Source organism: Vicia villosa, unplaced genomic scaffold (assembly GCF_029867415.1).
Source record: "Vicia villosa cultivar HV-30 ecotype Madison, WI unplaced genomic scaffold, Vvil1.0 ctg.000027F_1_1_1, whole genome shotgun sequence".
Lineage (NCBI taxonomy): Eukaryota > Viridiplantae > Streptophyta > Magnoliopsida > Fabales > Fabaceae > Vicia > Vicia villosa.
This window is the reverse complement of record NW_026704959.1, coordinates 145,068-162,952: the sequence shown is the minus strand read 5'-3', so window position 1 is coordinate 162,952 and position 17,885 is coordinate 145,068. Positions and strand designations below refer to the sequence as shown.

Sequence of the window (17,885 nt, the reverse complement as noted above, 5' to 3'; positions counted from 1 at the left end):
TAAGATTAGTTGCTCTTCAAAAAGAGTTATTTTGGCGGTGGTTTGGTTAGCTACGATCTGGACCTTGTGGATTAAGCGCAACGCTATCATCTTCAGAAATGATTCCTTTAGTTTCATAGAGTGCATGTCGGAGATTGTTTTTGTTTCGTGGTGTTGGCTTGATTCTTTTTATAAGAGGTTGCCTTTATGTAATTTTTATGGTTGGAACATCCAACCTCTTTTATGCTTTGTTGTGTAACCCTCTTTGTATTGGGGTGGAGCATCCCTTTTGCTCCCTTTAATTCTATTGCGTATTGAAAAAAATACTTTAGACCACTAGTGCATGACCGTGGTTTTCTATCCGTGACAGATGACTATTTTTTTGTAGTGGTCCCGTGATGATAAGTAACATGTTTACAACAACACTCTACATAACAACACCAACACCATCATTATTATATTTCTTTTCCAACTATTGTTAAATGTTTTTTTCATATGGAAATATGGAAGTGATTGTAGTGTACAGATAACAAATTATAACTAAAGGTAGCCTATAAATTATAGTAAATAATCACATATTAAAAAAAATATGAAAACAGATGATTTATATATATTATAACAATCAATCGCATATAAAATATAAAGTGGACCACATTGGTGCCATACTAGTACACATAAAATAGAAAAGAAAAAAAAAGACATAAATTCAATAAAACTTATTAACTTCTTAGATTGTTGAGAAAACTTATTTACTTAATAGATTGCGGAGATATTGCATTATTTTCTTAGATTGCTTATAACCAAAGTACTCGGAAAATATCCAAAAAATACTCACGACAAATGCAATGAAAGAGATCAGGATGTAAAGAATAATGGAGTTGGTATGTGTAGGAGATATCGCAAGCAAACCAGTTAGATAGCAAACACCAAACCATAGAACTGTACCAAATAGTTGGTCTCCTAATGCTTCACTTGGGGTCAGAATAATCATTACTAGAGTTGATGTAGCAAAGGAAATCAAATTCGCTGATGAAAACACGGCGAAACTATTTTTTGACAAGATCGATTTCCCAGCATTTCCTCGGGTAGAATAATACAAATCTGTAGACTTGATTTTCACATTGTTGTCATCACTAGAACTAACCTGGAAAACTCCACCAGGAGGATTCAATGCTGATTCATAGGTTGCAGTTGCAACAAGAGTCGCAACTATCAACCAAGTGTTACGCTGCTCCTCAGATATATTCCTTCTAATTCTACGCATGCCAGTTATGATGTTATCAAAAGCTGAGGTTTGTGAACTTAGTTCTTCTGCAGGTGTCGGATCCTTAGTGATTTTTGATCCATTTTTTACTCCAAATATTTCCAACATTTTCTTCTTCTGTGGAGTGCTTGCTAAATCTACTGCTGTTTGGTTTTTCAAATTCAGTGCATTTAACTCTATTCCGAACTTTGCTGGAAATTGAGAGAAGTGTCGTACCAGCAATGCAAGAAACTGTGCTACCAAGTAATTATAAATGAAAAATACAACTTGTTAGAGATAGTTCATGTTACAACTACTTCTTCATACCATATTAATTATAACATATTTGAAAAAGAAAAATATTTTAAAGTAAACAGACACTTCGTATTTCAAATGTGACATTCATTGTTTTAATTTGCATTCTCTCCATTGTTAATTTTGACTGCAATATTGTTAATGCGGTAAGCCGGTAACCTCCACAAAGACATCATACCACAACTACAATGTGATTTTAAGTTAAGTGTGCAACTACATCATTACTGTTTAAGGTCCGGTAGCTAACCGTCTGCCTAGTGGCATACTCGAATAATATATTTTGAGCTATATTATAACAGGGTCTTAGAAAACCCGAGGCACAACTTCAAACCATATATATATATATATATATAGGGTAGCAAAAAAAAAAGAAGTAAACATGTGACTTTAATCATTGCAAAAGGTTACCTCTGGATCATCACTAAGTGCTGAAATGTGATAAACCGTGTTGCCTGCTTTGTCTTTATGGTTCAGTATTTTAGTTTCCAGCATTCCAGCACCTCTCTGAAAATTTTTTCTAAGCCAGCCAAGTAGTACTTTAAGGGCATAATTCTGGTTAGACTTCACAGCAATATGCAAAGCAGACTCACCACTCACATTTTCATCTTCAATGGAATCCGGACAAGCATTGAGGAATTTAGCTAAAAGATCAACCTCCCCATTTTGACACGCAATATGAAGTGGAGTCAAGCCTTCTCTTCCTCTAACTCTAACAAGATCTTTATTGATGCCAACCAATTTAGACACCATCACATTTATGTTGCTAGCCATATCAGGATCTATGGGGTTGTCCATAGCAGGACGGAGGCGGTTCATAGCAACATGAATGGGACTGTATCCTTGCAAATTTAGCTTCGTAGCAAATGAAGGTTTCAAATGCATAATTTCAATGGCAAACTCGAGATGACCCATAGATGCAGCGATATGCAAAGGAGTTTCTACAAATTGGTTGTTATTATCTATGAATTCCAAAATATACGGATCATGTTGAATTACTTCATAGAGTAGATCTATGTTACCTGTTTCAGCTGAATGTTTCAGTTTGTCAGCACTTTTTGTGTTCATGTTTGATATTATAAGTTTTGAGTGAAGTGTGAAAGATATAGGGTTCTCTGCAAATATTGTTAATAAATAAACATGTACTCCTCTTGTTCATTTAACATGTGTGGTATTTAATAGATTTCCTTTCAATATTCTTTACTTCGCTCACATGCCATGTTGTCTCGCAAAAGTATACTCTTCCATTGGAAGGTGTTGGTAACAGGGGCAGATTCAGACAATGCATATTGATGTGGCTAAATATAAAAAAATAAAAAAAATAAATACATTAAAAAATATTGTTTAAATTAATATATTTTTAATGAAAATTGTTTATCAAATATAAAAGATTAATAAATATAAAAGAGAAGTTTGAGAGGAGATGATAGTGTTTCAAAAATTAAACGGTACCGACTAGTTAAATCAGGAATTGGAAGGGGTCATCGGACTAATTTTATTGTTGGATTAGATAAGCTATCAAACCAATAAGAGCCAGCCAGAACCGACCAAAACTAATAAAAACCAGTGGACTGACGATTTGGGAAAATCCACGGATAAGCTATAAAATTAAAATATAAGCAGAGTTTGTTCATAACTTATTTGAAACAACTTTTCCTCCTTGAAGTTAAATTTATCAGACACTTGCACTTATTATGTCCGATGATTATATTTAAAATTTAAATTTAAAGAATGAATTTATAAAATTATGAAATTGTGAAATTTTAAAAAACTTGTTCGGTGTCGTGATTTTTTTAGATATTGAGTGATTTGGTTTGACCAGTTTAATAACTATATAGTTTTGCTATTCAGACTTGTTTATTCGACTGAATTATCCAATTTATTTAATTGAATTATTCGATTTAATATGGTTTAATCATGAGGATCAACCAGTAATCTAAGAATTCGATTAAAAAATCAGTGACTCATCCTCAACAATTTAGTGACCGGTCTAATTTTTAAAATATTAAAAAGAAAAAAAATACTTTATATATATATATATATATATATATATATATATATATATATATATATATATATATATATATATATATATATATATATATAGAAGAGGGTGAGGGCATATCTTATGAGAATGGTTTTTTTATATGAGAAGGTGAGAATGAATCTGAACCATTGGATTTTAAAATAAATGGTGGAGATTATAAGTGAATCTTTTTTTCTCTCTCCCCATTATTAAAATAAATGAAGTACGAGAGAGAAAAAAAAGATTCACTTATAATCTCCACCATTTATTTTAAAATCCAATGGTTCAGATTCATTCTCACATTCTCATATAAAAAAGTCATTCTCATATGATATGCCCTCAGAAGAGGGTTATATTTACTTCAGGTGTAAGTCATTATAACTTACTCCAAATCTAGACCATTGATTTCTTTCAATCTAGTGGTTAAAAATAATAAGTAATTAAATGTAGAGAAAGAAAACTATTACTTATATATACTCTTGGAGTATATATATATATATATATATATATATATATATATATATATATATATTTTGTGAGATTGAATAAACCATTAATTGAAACTTTATTGTATCACTTGCATCTCACAAAATATTTGATCAAGTATTGTGAAACAAGCAAGGCTTGTCTGTCACAAAGTCCCATTTACCATGAAACAAACAACTCCACTTGCCTCAAGCTTAACAGTAAAAAAAATATTATTTTTTTGGTGTGGCTATAGCCACAGTATGTCTACATGTGGATCCGCCCATGGTTGGTAACCCATATGTAGAAGAAAAGTATTATTAAAATAAAGAGATTCTAAAATATAAGTGTTTCATACCTTTATTAGTGATTTGATATATTAAAGAAAAAATGAGCCTTGTAGCTCAATTTACCTTCTCTTCTTTAACCGTGAGAGAGAGAGAGAGATTTTTGAGAAATAATATAAAGTAGTTTGAAGTGAAAACTGTGAGTAAGTTGCACTTGACGTCGTTGGACGTGGAAAATAACTATTAACATGCATGATAAAGTGGCTTATATGATTATCGTTCTATTACCCTTTTGTTACCATCACTCTCATAGGGAGAAGGGAGATTGATAGAATAATTTATTATTAGTTTTATTAGTATTTTGATGTATTAGATGATATAATATTTTCTACAATATTCTAATAGCTTTTGGGCTTTTAGTTATTTATCCATTAGGAACATTATATATGTATTGTCTTTGACACATTTTAGAGTATCAATCAATGTTATCTTTTATCTTTTATTTTAAGTCCTTTTTCATTGTTCTTCCCCTTTCCTAGTTTAAACCCTAGTTTAGAACCTTGGTAGGAATTGCTTCCTCCTATCAATTGTTCTAAACTAGGGTTTAAACTAGGAAAGGGGAAGAACAATAAAAAAGGACTTAAAATAAAAGATAAAAGATAACTTTGATTTTCATTGATTGATACTCTAAAATGTGTCAAAGACACTACATATATAATTTTCCTAATGGATAAATAACTAAAAGCCCCAAAACTATTAGAATATTCTAGAAAACATTATATCATCTAATACATCAAAATACTAATAAAACTAATAATAAATTATTCTATCAATCTCCCTATCACACTCACTCACTTTTCTCTTTTCCTTTGTACTATCTATTTCCTTTCCACAGTAAGTCTATTAAGAATACTAGTTTTTTTTAGTTTTGTAGATTTAGTGATTAATTTATGCAAGAGAAACTTTCCTTCTTAAGTTTTGTTGTCATCTCTGAACTTGTTGTTGGTATATCTAGGGATGTAAATGGATATCTATGGGGACGGATACTATGATATTTGTGTCTGTCCCATTTGATAAATATGATATTGATACTTGTCCCATATCCGTGTGGATATCCGTTTAGCGTATAATCCGTAGATTTTAAGATATTCGTTGATATTTAAGATATCCACGGATAACATTTTTTCTAAGATTATTTTTTGAAAAAAAAATGTTCATCGTATTTTAAAGACACAAAAAGTTATTATCTCATAAGATCTATACAATTTGCTCTTACTCTAGCAAAAAAAAATTGTCACATTAATTTCCTTTATCACAAGTTTAATTTCCCTCTTAAAATGATTTAAACTAAGGATATTTAAATAATTTTATAATTTATTGGATATCCATGGATACATATAATCAAATTCGTATCCGTATTCGTATCCATTTAAAAATAGATATTTAAATATCCGTTTATTTTAGATGTGAATATCTATTAAATTTACCGTCTCGTATCCGTGATAGATATTATCCGCAGGTAAGGATTTTTTTCTATCCCTATCACGTTACCTGACGGGGCAGAGGGGTTTTTACGTTTCCCTTTAGGGCTAAGAAATGGGGAAGAATTCGCAAAACGACTACAAGAAAAAGACTCCCCAGCGACCTGATGTTGTGACGTGGGAAGCATGTGGCAAATAAATCAATAGTCCGACGTGGGAAGCACGTCTCAGTAATATTTTAATACTTAATATACAATATCACGTTACCAAGAAGAGGATTAAGAGAATATTTATTTAAAAAAAGGTTGTGACGTGTGTTCAAACGTCACAACATCAAAAATAAAAATAAAAAACATTGACATCTGTAAAGTACGTTGGTAGGAAAGTTAAAAATTTTAAATTTTAGATTGTGACGTGTAATTCATGTCGCTATATTTTAACTCTGACTTTGACTTAACTGCTGCAGCCTGCAGGTAATGGCAGATGGAAAAGTAAAAATTAAAGATTGTTGGGGGACATGGCGACGTGATATCCATGTGTGTAAATTGCGACGTGGTGGCCACTTCGGTACGTATATTATTTATTTCTGAAAAATAAAACGCAGATGCAGATGGGGATTAAATGAAATGATGACCATTGGGGGGAAGATTCAAATTTTTAAAAATTTAGTTGTGACGTTACAAACACGTCGCAACTTTTAGAGGAAATATTCAATGTTACACTGAAGTGACATTGTGGCAGCATTGCAGCAAGGGATATTAATTAATTTTATCGTTGTCATGTTGCAACGTGAGTATCACATCACTGAATTGTGTATTTAACTACACGTTTTGCCTTCTCCACTTCCATTCATATCACTGTACTCCCACACCATTTCTTATGTACTCCGACACACGAAACCAGAAACCCTCCTCTCCCAAAATCCCCAAATTGTCCATCCCAATTCAATTTTTCATACCTTTCAATCCTAAATATTTTTTAGAAATTTCACATATTCTTATATCAAAGGTAAATTACATCAGTATTTTTTTAAAATTTCTTTTTATATTCATACTATATTATGTTTTTAATATTAGATTTGTTTTGTTTAGATTTTAAAGAGAGAATAAGGTGAAGGAGAAGAAGGTGACGGAGAAGGAGAAGAAGGTGGAGTAGATTGAATAAGAGGTAAGTTATTTTTTCTTCAAATTTTTAAACAATTTATTTATAAGTGATATATTTTTAATAGATTAATTAGGTTATTTTTTTAATTAGGTTATTTTATAAATTAATTATTATAAAACAAAATTATAAATTAAATATTTAATATTTATTTTGTAAAAAATAAAAAAAGAAAACAGAGTATAGTAAATAACATAAAAACAAAAATTATATATATTTTTTATTAATATTTTTAAAACTATTAGAAAAAACTGATATATTAAAACTATTATTAAAATTATTATATATTAATATTATTAAAACTGTTATATATTAATATTAAAAATATATATTATATATTGCTGTTTTTAAAAACAGAATATATTTATATTATGAAAATAGATTATTTTAGTAATATTAAAAACAAATTTTATATTATGAAAATAGATTATTAAAAACAGAATATTTTTATGTATTGAAAATAAAATTTTTATGTTTATATTAAATCTTTTTTAAAACAGAATTATATTATATATATAATAAAAACAGAAATATAAGCAAGCTATAATAAAATATGTTGTATATAGGTTTATTTTTAGGTAAATTCTTTGGTACCCATGAGTTTAAGTTGGGTACCGGTACCTTAGTGTAAATTCTATTTTAATTTTAATTTATCTAAAAATAAAATAAAATAAATAAGTGATGTGTCGTTGAGTTCTACTATTTGATTGGACGAAGGTACTAGTACCCAACTAAACTCAAGGGTACCAGAGTGTTATATTTGAATAAAACAGAAGTTAAAAAATAGAATACATAGTTACTATTTTATGTTAAATTTTTATTAAAGTTTTTTAATTAAAAATTAATAGTTATGTATTAAAAATATTTTATTAAATATGTATTTAAAACAAACACATAATATTATTATATTTATTTTTTGTGATATTTGTATTCAAAAAATATTTTATTCATTGTAGCATTTAATGTAGACTAATGTAGATTAGTTAAATTTAGACTATTTAAAAATTTTATTAGTATATAATGTATTATTTGAGCATATATTAAATATTAAATATTTTTTGTTATTTTAGAATAAAACATAACTCAAAAATAGAATATATGATATATATTATATGTTAGATTTTTATTATATATTTTTTAAATAGAAAATAATAGTTATGTATTAAAAATATTTTATTAAATATGTATTTAAAACAAACACATAATATTATTATATTTATTATTTGTAATATTTGTATTTAAAAACATTTTATTATTTGTAGGATATAATGTATTAGTACATAATGTAGACCAATAATGTGGAGTAATTAAATTTAGACTAGTAAAAAATTAACTCATGAAATTGTATGATTGTACAAATGTGTTGTATGTAATATTATTTGTACTATCGTAGTTGGATGTACGATAGATTGGAACTAGGAAGACGTGCACTTAAACCAAGTTTTATAGAAGGAGTTAATGGGTTTATCACATGGATATTTGCTCAGGAATGTTGTCGAAGTGAAGGGGGAGTTAGGTGTCCTTGTCTTAAATGTGAATGTAGACGTATTATTAGTGATTCAGAGGAAGTAACACGTCATTTGCATAGAAAGGGTTTCATTAAAAATTATTGGGTTTGGACACATAATGGTGAAAAACTGCCGATGAACGTACCCGAAGTGTCAGGCTTGGATTATGATGTCAGGCTTGGATTATGCTCTGATGGATTTGCTCCATATGTCCAATCGTCGGGAACTGCATATTCTTATGGCCAATTATTCTAACCCCTTACAACCTCCCTCCCGAGATGTGCATGACAAAACCGTACATGTTTCTGACCTGTATCATTCCAGGACCATCAAGTCCAAAAGTCGGAATTGATGTGTACTTACAACCTTTAATTGATGATTTGAAAAGGTTGTGGATTGGAGAATGCACCTATGATATATCCCGTAAACAAAACTTTACCTTCACAGCTTCCTTGATGTGGACCATTAACGACTTTCCAGCATATGGCATGTTGTCTGGTTGGGGTACGCATGGAAAAATGGGTTGTCCGCATTGCATGGGATTCAGTAAGGCGTTTACATTAGATAAAGGGGGAAAGAGCTCATGGTTTGATTGTTATCGTAGATTCCTACAAAGAAATCATACTTATAGAAGAAACAGGACAAACTTCAAAAAAGAGAAAGTGGTAACAGATCTTCCTCCACCTCGATTGTCACCAGGTGTTGTATGGGAACCAATTTGTGACCTACCAAAATTCACAGATTCTGGTAAAGCATGTAGAATTCCAGGACACGGGTTCACACACAATTGGACAAAAAGAAGAATATTTTGGGACCTCCCGTATTGGAAAGATAATTTGTTGCGCCATAATCTTGATGTTATGCATATTGAGAAGAATTTTTTTGATAATATATTTAACACAACTATGGATTTTAAAGATAGAACAAAAGATAATGAGAAGGCTAGACATGATATGGAATATTGGTGAAATCGAAAAGAGTTGGAGTTGAAGCCTCAACCGAATGGAAAATTATTGAAATCAAAGGTCTGTCTCAGTCTGACCTCCCAAGAAGCTAAAGCGGTTTGTCGGTGGTTAAAAGAATTAAGGATGCCTGACGGTTATTCTTCAAATTAAGCAAGGTGTGCCGACGATAACACCGAAAAGTTGCATGGTATGAAAATTCATGATTGCCACATTTTTATGGAACAATTGCTACCAATTGCGTTCGGTTCTCTACCCAAACATGTGCTTAATCCACTAACTGAAATCAGTCAATTTTTTAGAGAAATTTGTGCGTCAACTTTAAAAGTAGATGACATCATTAAGTTGGACCAAAATATTCCAGTCATTATCTGTAAGACGGAACAAATATTTCCACCTGGTTTTTTTGAATCCATGGAACATCTACCTGTGCATCTTGCATATGAAGCTTATCTTGGAGGACCTATTCATTATAGGTGGATGTATCCATTTGAAAGATTCATGGGTGACTCTAAGCTATCAGTGAAAAAAAATCTAGAGTCGAAGGATCAATATGTGCGCATTACTTGCATCGGGAGACATCACATTTTTGCAGTCACTATTTCAACTAGTTGATGTTAACTCCAAAAATCATAAGGAATCCTGTAAATATTAACGGAAGATCTCAATTCACCTTATCAGTCTTTGGGCTTCCTGGTCGTACATCTAGAAAGAAAGGTGTTCATTGGTTGACTTAACAAGAATTTCAATCCGCACATGTTCATGTATTGATCAACTGCGTTGAAGTTAAACCATTTCTTGAGTAACTATACCCAACTATTAAATTTTATTTATAGTGTGAAAATATTATTACCTTGAAACTAATAATGTGATTTTTTAGGGAATTTAACAACGCCTACTTTCATAGTACTGGTGTACAATCAACATTTGGTGTCATTCAAGCACAATTTCCTGCATGGTTCAAGGAGATATTGTCATGCATTGTTACATCGACTCGAGAAATACTCCATTTGAGAAATTTGTCTAAAGGCCCTATTCAAAGTGCAAATGAATGGCACACATACTTCGTGAACAGATATAAATTTCACACTGATACTTGGACTGAAGGGAAAAAAAACCAAAAATAGCGGTGTATTCGTAAAAGGAGTTATAGATGGGGTGAAGATGACGTTTATGGCTTTGTTAGACATATCTACGAGGTGGTATAAAATTACTTGGACTCGGAAAATAAAGTTGTCTTGTTTCATTGTGAATGGTATGATTCAACAAGAGGCACAAAAATAGACAAGACATACGGTACTGTTGAGATTCAAATGGACCGAAGGTACAAGGAGTATGAGCCTTTCATAATGTCACATGTTGCTAGGCAAGTTTATTATGTTTCTTATCCTTCTTTTTTCCCACGTAAACGAGGGTGGTGTGTTGTAATAAAAGTAAAACCATTGGGCTATATTGAAAATGGCGATCCAGTGGAAGATCTTGCTTACCAAGTTGATGAAGTTGGACCAATTACTGATGTCATTACAATTGAACAAATTCCAAGTTTGTTTGATATAACAGCTGTGGGGTATGAAGTTTATGTGTCTATATTGTTGGTTGAAGATAATGTGGAGGGAGAGCACGAAGGCATTGAGTCCGAGGATAATATCACATCAAATGATGATAATGATATAGATGAAGAGCATACAAATTCAAAATAATGAATGTATTTTGATGAGAATGTGTTTTTGTAATTTTACTTAATGAACCATCCATTGAATGTGTTAATTAATATATTTGAGAATGTGATTTGAATATTCCTAATTTGTGTTGATGTATATATCTGATTAATATATCTGATTAATTATGTATTCTCTATAAATAGGTAAATGTCAAACCGATATGAGAAGAGTAAGGGTCATAAGACCCCACATCCAAGGATAGTAAAATGGGAGTCCCCTCAGTCAGCATTGTGTCCTCCCCGACAAAGTCAGTAAGATCAAATTTCCCTTGCCAGTACTCAGCCTCTTATGCCATTACTCTCCTCTCATGAGAATAATGGTGCAGGACCTAGTTATCCATTCCAGCAGACTGGAGGACCTTGTTATTCATACCAGCATGGTGCAGGATCTAGCTTTCCACCTAGATTTACACCTACCACTCAGGTTCCCCCTGGCTTCCAGCAGATTGGAGGATCCTTCACTCCATATCCCACACAGATTCCCCTAGGCTTCCAGCAGACTAGAGGATCCCACACTCCACATCCCACACAGTTTACCCCATCACAGGTTCCCCCATCCTTCCAGCAAACAGGAGGATCCCGCACTCCACATCCCACACGGTTTACCCTATCACAGGTTCCCCCATCCTTCAAGCAGACTGGAGGATCCCGCACTCCACATCCCACACAATTTACCCTATCACAGGTTCCCCTAGCCTTCCAGCATGGTGGGGGATCCAACATCCCACAACCGACACATGTATCCCTATCCTTCCAGCAGAGTGGGGGATCTCACACCCCTCAGTCGACACATGTGGAGCTGGACGGGGACGAAACTGCGCCGGATGGTGATGATATTAAGTTGGATGGGGATGATCTTCAAGGGGAGGATGATTCGAGTGAGATTCAAATCATCGATGGCAGATATTATATTTAGCCCGCTGGAAATTCGTAAGTATCTTATATATAAATTTAATTAAGTTTACATTTCCTTTTTTAATATAAATTTATATTTAATGCATGCTAATTCAAATTAATGTTGTTTAGTTTTAGACCGAGTCAGACTACTGCCAGGTGTGTGTACTACGTGATTCAACAAATGTATAAGGAAGCTTGGATGACTTTTGGAAACGTTCCAAATAAAGATGTTTGGTTTAACTATTTTAAGGTATACTTAAATTATTTTTTGAGTCATTGTTTATTTAAATATTTTTATTATAGTTTTCCAACTGTTTATTTTAATGTCATCAGGAAAAGTGTACGTGGGATCAGATGAGTGAGAGAGTTGTTAACATTTTTTTTAGTAGAACTTCAATAAGACTTTCAGACACGTTTGGACGTATTAGAAAGCGTTGGGAACGTGATGGTAGTCGTCCTGAATGGTTGGGCAAAGAAGTTCTTGAAAAATTTCTTGCCTATTGGAAAACAGAAGAATTTAAATGCAAAAAAAATGAGGGCATCTAAAAAAGGGGGTCACCTTATTGCAGTTGGAAGTATAAGCACTTACGAGCATTCTCGACGCATGGTAATTATTATCAATTTTTAAAGTTATGTTTTGAATAGTTATATGTTTTTCATTAAAGTTAATTTCATTATTTAGGCTAAGAGGTTGGAGAGACAACCACTCATGGTCGAGCTGGTTATAGAAACTAGGACAAAAAAATCAGGTGATTTTATTGACAAGCGTACACGAAAAGATTTGGTAAGTTATTCAATTTTCATTATTCGTATTTTTTTAAAAATTTAATAGCAACTTTGTAACGTGATTTTCACATGGCAACTTAAAACATGTTCATGTGGCAACTAAGATGTTGTGGCATGAAAATCACGTGGCAAATGATTTTCATTTTATTATTTAATATATTTTTATTTAATATATTTTATATACTTAATATTTTTATTTTATGTGTAGGAGGATTATCAAGCATTGCTTGTACAATTTTTGGTCAATTATCCCCAATATACTCCTGCAGAGAATGAGCAACTTCATCCAGATGTAGATTTTTACATTTGGAATGAAGTCATTGGCGGAAAAGGGCCTGATGGATGCTTTTTTGGTGGTGGAAATTTGGCGGGTAGTTTGAGAAATGGAGATAGAACTTTATTTCAAAGAGTTAGAGATGGGGAAGGAACTTCACGTCCACCACAATTGTCACCGCAGATGATGGAAAAAATAAGACAATTGGCGCTAACTGAGGCGAGACGTGAGACAACACAACGTGAGGAGGCAGCAAATCGAGGCAATGGCGAAGAGGCAAGCATAAATGGAAGAGCAAATGCGGTTATTTATGCAATTCCAACAAAGAAGTAGTAGTCAACCGTTTGGTGGAAACGTAGGAGTTGGTGGTCTTGTACCGGTGGATGGAGAGAATGACGATGATATAAACCTTGACGATTTTCCTGACCCGAAGACCCATAGTATTAATTTTATTTTTATTTTAATTTAAATTTTGAAATTGTATAGGATGCTGAATTTAGTTTTAATACATATTTTGTCTATTATGAATTTTAATTTAATTGTGTTTAATATTATATTATAATTCAATAAATTTTTTTTTATTAATATTTATCAATTTAGAAATAATAATAAACCATTTTTTTAAAAATAATAATCAGAATTTTTTTTTTATAAAAAACTTAACTTTTGTGACGTGTTATTCATGTCACTAATTTGAGACATGTGTAATACGTCGCAACATTCCAATATAAACCTAACGAGAACAAAAAAATTTGTGCAGATGGTGACATTATATTCACGTCACTAACTACCGACATGTATTCCACGTCACAAAAAGTCTAAACCGTTTTGTACCTTTCTACTTTTTTTGTAACATATATGTGCCAAAAGAAAAAGTTGTTGGCCTCTGTGCAGGATTTTGCGACGTGTTCTCCATTTCACTAATCAGTGACGTGAAAACCATGTCACAAAAATTTGTCGTGCAGTTTCAAGCGACACAAATGACCACGTCGCTAATTTTATGTTGTGACGTGATTTTCTATTTTGTGGCATGGAAATCACGTCAATATAGAGCACTTTTTTTGTAGGGAACACATATCATTAGGAAGCACAGTAGTTAGAAAAGGTCAAGGTCACATTTTCATTTTACATGCTTATGACCATCATTTCCTTTCTTATAGTCAAAAAAGGAAAAGGAAAAGAAAGATCCTAATAAATGAGTTGTTTATCAATTATTGTATCTCTAGTAATTTTCATACTTGTTGAATACATCTTAATTGCATTGTTTGAATTGAAATTGCTCTATTGTCCAGGGACAAGGCACACATGTAAACTTAATGGCCTTTGCATATATACACAATACAGTGTTCTTCTCATTACCAAAAATGTGACATTTCAATAAAGGATTTTACATCAGGTATTAAAATATATAAGGTTAAAAATGTTTGTCAAACAATTTTACATCAGGTATTTATTTCTAATGATATAAAAAATAAAAGAAAAAAATAGGCGGTGGCATAATTGTAAATAAAATGAAATTCTTTAATAAGGGATTTTACAACAGTTATATATATCAACCAATAGGAAAAGTAACATAGTGGGCCTTTACATCGGGTCAGTCTAAAACCGATGGGAAATGTAACAGAATTTTTTAGAAAATTATATCCCGTACCCCTACATTTATCCCAATACCCCTACAATTTTAAAAAAATCCCAATTTTGTCCTTATTAAATTTTTAACTTTTCTTTTTTATTTTTTTTTTCAATTTTACTGAACCGGATAACCCAGGGGTGAGTGTTCCGGTTCCTTTTTTTTTTCAATTTTACAGAACCGGATATCCCAGGGGTGGGTGTTCCGGTTCCTTTTTTTTTTTCAAATTTACTGAACCGGATATCCCAGAATTGGGTGTTCCGGTTCTTTTTTTTCAAGGGTATACACAATACACCACTAATATTGATGATGCACTAAATGAGGCTCTACAAAACTGTGTTCTGGAGAAAGACTTGTTTCTTGAACGGCGAGAATTTGGCTATTGCGGAAGAACAGGAGGAGCAATCATGCGAGTATTATATGAACTGCAGTGAATACAACAATTTTTAGTGTTCAAGAAGGCACTATAAGTTAGTAAAAAAAAAAAAAAGAAGGCACTATAAGAAGCCATGACTTAGATGCTTCATAAACCCATGTTTGAAATATTTCTTTCAGCAAATTAAAATGGTAGTGAAAGTGTATGGACCAGACTATGCTTGCCATAAAAGGGTGATAGTGTGCCTCATTGAAAAGGAAGTTCAGTTTGAAACAGTTCATGTTGATGGCTTTAAGGGAGAGCACAAAGAACCTCACTATCTCAAGTTGCAGGTTTTTTCTTTTCCTAAATTCAATTTCAGTAAAATTGAAAAAAAAACAAAGAACCGGAACACCCACCCCTGGGATATCCGGTTCAGTAAAATTGAAAGAAAAAAAGGAACCGGAACACTCATCCCTGGGTTATCCGGTTCAGTAAAATTGAAAAAAAAAATAAAAAAGAAAAGTTAAAAATTTAATAAGGATAAAATTGGGATTTTTTTAAAATTGTAGGGGTATTGAGATAAATGTAGGGGTACGGGGTATAATTTTCAATTTTTTATAAGGATTTTACATTGGGCCAGTCTAAAACCGATGGGAAACAATAGCACGTGACTATCAATTTTCTTTTCTCTTGTCCAAATTACAATAAAGCCTTACAACCATTCAATTTTCTTCTCAAATTTTATCTTCTTTCTCCAAATCAAAACCCTAGAAATTTCATCTTCCATAATCTCACAATCTTACCCTAAATTTTATCTCCAAAATCTCTCCTTTTTCAGATAAAGATTCTCACCCGATCCAATTCTCTATCGATCGGGTTTCGATTCTTCATAATCTCATCGTTGCTGATTCACCTCTCGTATAGGTAAGATTCTGAGGGAAACATCAAGGCCTTCCTCACTTTCGTCACCAGGAACACCTTCCTCCAATCCAGCAACCACCTCGTCGACATCGTTAACCAAAATGGTTAAAGGCTCGCACCGGTCAAGATAACGGGGTATTCGTTATCAAAATGGATTGGAGTGGGGAAGTGCATAGCGTCAGAGATATTCTCGGTGGGTGGGTACGATTGGCCGATATATTTCTACCATGATGGGAAGAGCGTGGAGGATAATGCTACGTATGTTTCGCTTTTCATCGCGCTTGAAAGTGAAGGGACTGATGGTAGGGTGCATTTTAAGTTGACCCTTTTGGATCAGAGTGGGAAAGAAAGGCATAAAGTTCATATCCATTTCGAGAGGACGTTGGAGATTGGACAATATACCTTGAACTCAAACAGTAATTATTTTATGGTGTTATTTATTTGCTTATTCTTTAGTCTGGTATTTGTCACTTTTAGGGTTTGATTTGGAATCATGGGATTGCTGCTATACATGGTAAGGAGACTGGAGCAGGTGATATTTTGCTATACATTGTAAGGAGACTGGAGCAGGTAACTATTTTATGGTTTTATTTATTTGCTTATTCTCAGTCTTTTACATTACAATGCTTCTAACCTAATGGTAAACATGCATAACATCATATTATGGAATTTTTCTTTTTCAATTTGTAGCTACTTTTGGTTTAATGGTAGGCTAAATTCTCTTAGAAGGGGTTGTGTCTTTTGAGAATTTTATGATTCATAGTCAGCTAGCATAGATTCTCTCATGCTTTACTTCATTTAACATAACCGAGTTAAAGAAACTAGTTTCCAAAATTTTCTTTATATGGTCAAATATTAGAAATTTATCTGTAGTAATAATTCAATTTCAAATTAGTTGCTTGTGTATGCTCCATTTAATCTCGCTTCTTTTAACATTTCAGTCATTAATAATAGTCTTGTCATTTTGTTCTTTTAACTGCATTTTGGATACTCAATTCTTCAACCTAAGATTTTAAATATGTATAATTTTATTAAAGTTGTCGCTTAAAATTTCTTTTCTTATTTTGATTGAGTAGGGGAAGACAGATATGTTTTTGTGTGTGTCAGGATTAAGTATTGGCAGCAACAAGTCTAACCCACTTCAATTTGAGGTGCCATTTAGGAGATGAGAATTGTTGTCACAGTAGCCGTAATTTGTTGTTATGACTGAGTTGCAATTCTGTTGTTGTAATTGATGCTGTTGCTGAATGTTGATTACATTCTATTTTTGTTGAATTTCTTTGAATCGTTGTTATTACAGTTTTGATTTTGCACATGTTACCGTTGATGAGTCATGTTCCGAAACTATTGAATTGTTGTTGCAGGTGTTGCTTAAAGATTGAGAGCTTCTTGTGGATGCATGTTGGTATTTCAAGTGCGCTAAAGGACTTAAATAGTTGGATATTTGTTGTTTTGTTATTGTGTAGTACTGCACTGTATGTAAACTTTCTTATAATTATGTACACTTGTGTATCCTAGATTAATACGTTTGTAAATTTTGAAGAATATATTTATATATATATATATATATATATATATATATATATATATATATATATATATATATATATATATCTTAGCTATTTTGTGCAATTAAATTATATCATTCACAGTTAAAAAATATGAAAATAGTGACCTAAATGTGTGTTGTGGGAAAAAGTGAAAAATACAGATCTAACTTTGGTCAGTGTGGTATTTGAAACTTATATGAAAAATTAACTAAAAAAAATTACGGTTAAAATAGGAAAAACAACTATTTTACGCTCAAAAGCAAACAACATATTACATAGGGTAAAATAGAAAACCGGTGTAAAAATTTATCTATTACAACGGGCA

At 32.0% G+C, this 17,885-nt stretch overlaps 2 protein-coding genes across 2 annotated transcripts; one reads left to right on the top strand and one right to left on the bottom strand.

Moving 5' to 3' along the window:
* Positions 1-724: 724 nt before the first annotated feature.
* On the bottom strand, positions 725-2,602 carry LOC131622251 (ankyrin repeat-containing protein BDA1-like). The gene is made up of 2 exons (XM_058893277.1): positions 1,946-2,602; positions 725-1,474 (listed from the first exon to the last, which is right to left on the bottom strand). The coding sequence occupies exons 1-2, from the start codon at positions 2,600-2,602 to the stop codon at positions 725-727; spliced, it is 1,407 nt and encodes a 468-aa protein (XP_058749260.1).
* Positions 2,603-15,295: 12,693 nt separating this feature from the next.
* LOC131622252 (uncharacterized) lies at positions 15,296-17,392 on the top strand. Its single transcript, XM_058893278.1, has 4 exons — positions 15,296-15,439; positions 16,488-16,580; positions 17,087-17,161; positions 17,375-17,392. The coding sequence occupies exons 1-4, from the start codon at positions 15,296-15,298 to the stop codon at positions 17,390-17,392; spliced, it is 330 nt and encodes a 109-aa protein (XP_058749261.1).
* Positions 17,393-17,885: the final 493 nt, after the last annotated feature.

Excerpts from the sequence above, each read along its gene's own strand:
- LOC131622251 (XM_058893277.1), bottom strand. The coding sequence starts at position 2,602 with ATGAACACAAAAAGTGCTGACAAACTGAAACATTCAGCTGAAACAGGT. Across the intron at positions 1,475-1,945 it reads CACTTAGTGATGATCCAGAG|TTTCTTGCATTGCTGGTACG; the intron begins GTAACCTTTTGC and ends TTGGTAGCACAG.
- LOC131622252 (XM_058893278.1), top strand. The coding sequence starts at position 15,296 with ATGGTAGTGAAAGTGTATGGACCAGACTATGCTTGCCATAAAAGGGTG. Across the intron at positions 15,440-16,487 it reads CTCACTATCTCAAGTTGCAG|GGTTTGATTTGGAATCATGG; the intron begins GTTTTTTCTTTT and ends TGTCACTTTTAG. Across the intron at positions 16,581-17,086 it reads TTGTAAGGAGACTGGAGCAG|GGGAAGACAGATATGTTTTT; the intron begins GTAACTATTTTA and ends TTGATTGAGTAG.